The 2,240-nt window shown below is 37.8% G+C and overlaps 1 protein-coding gene across 1 annotated transcript; it reads left to right on the forward strand.

The window, feature by feature from the left end:
- Window positions 1-606: 606 nt before the first annotated feature.
- LOC121222056 (receptor-like protein EIX2) lies at window positions 607-1,536 on the forward strand. The gene has a single exon (XM_041101945.1). The coding sequence runs from the start codon at window positions 607-609 to the stop codon at window positions 1,534-1,536; it is 930 nt and encodes a 309-aa protein (XP_040957879.1).
- Window positions 1,537-2,240: the final 704 nt, after the last annotated feature.

Here is a 2,240-nt window from a genome sequence, read left to right on the forward strand (position 1 = left end):
TAAACACAACTGTCCGATCAAGTTGGACATTTTAAAAATTTAACAACACTTTATCTGTCTAATAATTCAATCTCTGGTCCTATTCCAATCCCTTTTTGGCAACTTAAAAATCTAAAAGAACTTTTTTTGGATGACAATTCAATCTCTGGTCCTATTTCAATTTCTTTGGGACAGCTTGCAAATTTGGAATGGCTCTACATTTTCAACAATTTGTTGGAGGGTGTTGTTTCCGAAAAACATTTTGCTAATCATACCAAATTGAAGTATTTTTATGGATCGGGCAATTCATTAGTTTTGAGAGCCAATCCTAATTGGGTTCCTCCCTTCCAAATTCTTGATTTGGATTTAGGATCATGGCAAATAGGGCCATCTTTTCCCTTGTGGCTTCGTTCTCAAAAACATCTAGAATATCTAGATATCTCAAATTCAAGAATTTCAGACGTCATTCCTAGGTGGTTTTGGGGACTGTCAACCCAATTTAGAGATGTAAATCTCTCTAGAAACCAAATTTCTGGCCAGATTCCGTATCTACCTAATGGTCCTAATATTTTCACTTTTGTCGACCTTAGTTTCAATAATTTTAGCGGTCCATTGCCTCAAATCTCAATGGGTTCCAATCAGTACATGATAGACCTTTCCAATAATTATTTCTCGGGATCTCTTTTCCATTTTCTGTGCTATCAGTTGAATGGTACCATCACAACAAGTTTTCTTGGTATTGCTAACAATCTTTTATCTGGAGAGATACCCGATTGTTGGATCAAGTGGCAATCTTTCCAAGTCTTGCGGTTAGATGGCAACAGATTCACTGGTAAAATTCCAAGCTCCATGGGAACTTTGTCAGAACTTCAATCACTAAATCTTCACAACAACAAGCTTCATGGAGAAATCCCTTTGTCACTGAAAAATTGCACAAAGTTGCTTGCAATTAACCTTGGAAAGAATGAACTAGATGGCAACATTCCAAGATGGCTAGGCCAGGATCTTTCGAATCTAATAATTCTAATTCTTCGATCAAACAAATTTGGAGGTAACATACCGGACCATTTATGTGCTCTTAGTTCTCTCCAAATTTTGGACCTTGCTGAAAACAATCTCTTTGGGAGCATGCCAAGATGTATGAGCAACTTCAGTGCTATGGTTAGAGGGAATGGTTCTAGGGACAACATCATAGAATATAGAGGCCTTAACGGACCATCTACTTTGGAATCTGCATCAATTGTGACGAAAGACCAATTACTTGTATATGACAAAACTCTCAACTTGGTTAGACTTGTTGATTTCTCTTGTAACAATTTGTCAGGAGAGATCCCCAAAGAAGTAACGAGCCTCCAAGGTTTGCAAACAATGAACTTGTCTCGAAATCACTTAACTGGAAAGATCCCTGAAAGCATTGGCAGTATGAAATCATTAGAATCTCTTGATCTATCTCAAAATCAGCTCTCTAGTTCAATTCCTGAAAGCATGTCAAGTATGACGTTTTTGAGCCACTTGAACTTGTCCTTTAACAAATTGACTGGCATAATACCTGTTTAAAAGGTGGCAACGACAGCAGCAAGTTGAAGAATCCATGCAAACTTACGTTGTATGCATGAAACCAGAAACTCGGCTGAAGCATGTTGGAATCCGTTGTGCAATTCGACAAGCCTTGTTCTTCTAGTTGACTTTTGTTAGTCTATGGTGTAATCATTGTATGCTTTGATCAGCTAAGGTTAAAATGTGTGCTTAACTGATTTAGTAGTCAAATTAGGTTGTCATTTTGTTGATGTAAACCTTTAGTTACTTGTACAAGCAAGCTGTGTTTTCTTTCTATGTAACTTTGTTCTATTTATGTTTGTAACCATGCACTTATTCGGGTAATGAGAAAAAACACTTTGCTCATTCATCTTTTGCTTGTTCTTGCTCCCGTTTAAGCTTTCAAACAACAAAAACATTCATCTAAGTTGTTTTCAAACTTTGTTTGCTAAGTTAGAATCCAACAAATGGTATCGAGAGCCTGTTGTCTTTGAGGGCCTCTTGTTGTGTGCTGTGTGTTTGAAAGAAAAGAAGCAGGAACTATCTTTGTTGCTCAGAGTTTTGGAAGCTGCGTGAAGATGAGCTTCTCACCACCACCTCCACCCGTGTTTGCTGGTGAAAGCTACAATATATGGGCTGTCAAAATGAAAACATATCTACAGGCACATGACCTGTGGAATGTTGTCCAAAATGACACTGAACCACCACCCTTAAGAGCTAATCCC

The sequence above is a fragment of the Gossypium hirsutum genome, chromosome D10 (assembly GCF_007990345.1).
Source record: "Gossypium hirsutum isolate 1008001.06 chromosome D10, Gossypium_hirsutum_v2.1, whole genome shotgun sequence".
In the NCBI taxonomy this organism is placed as follows: Eukaryota; Viridiplantae; Streptophyta; class Magnoliopsida; order Malvales; family Malvaceae; genus Gossypium; species Gossypium hirsutum.

Coding starts and splice junctions, on each gene's coding strand:
- LOC121222056 (XM_041101945.1), top strand. CDS start 607: ATGGGTTCCAATCAGTACATGATAGACCTTTCCAATAATTATTTCTCG.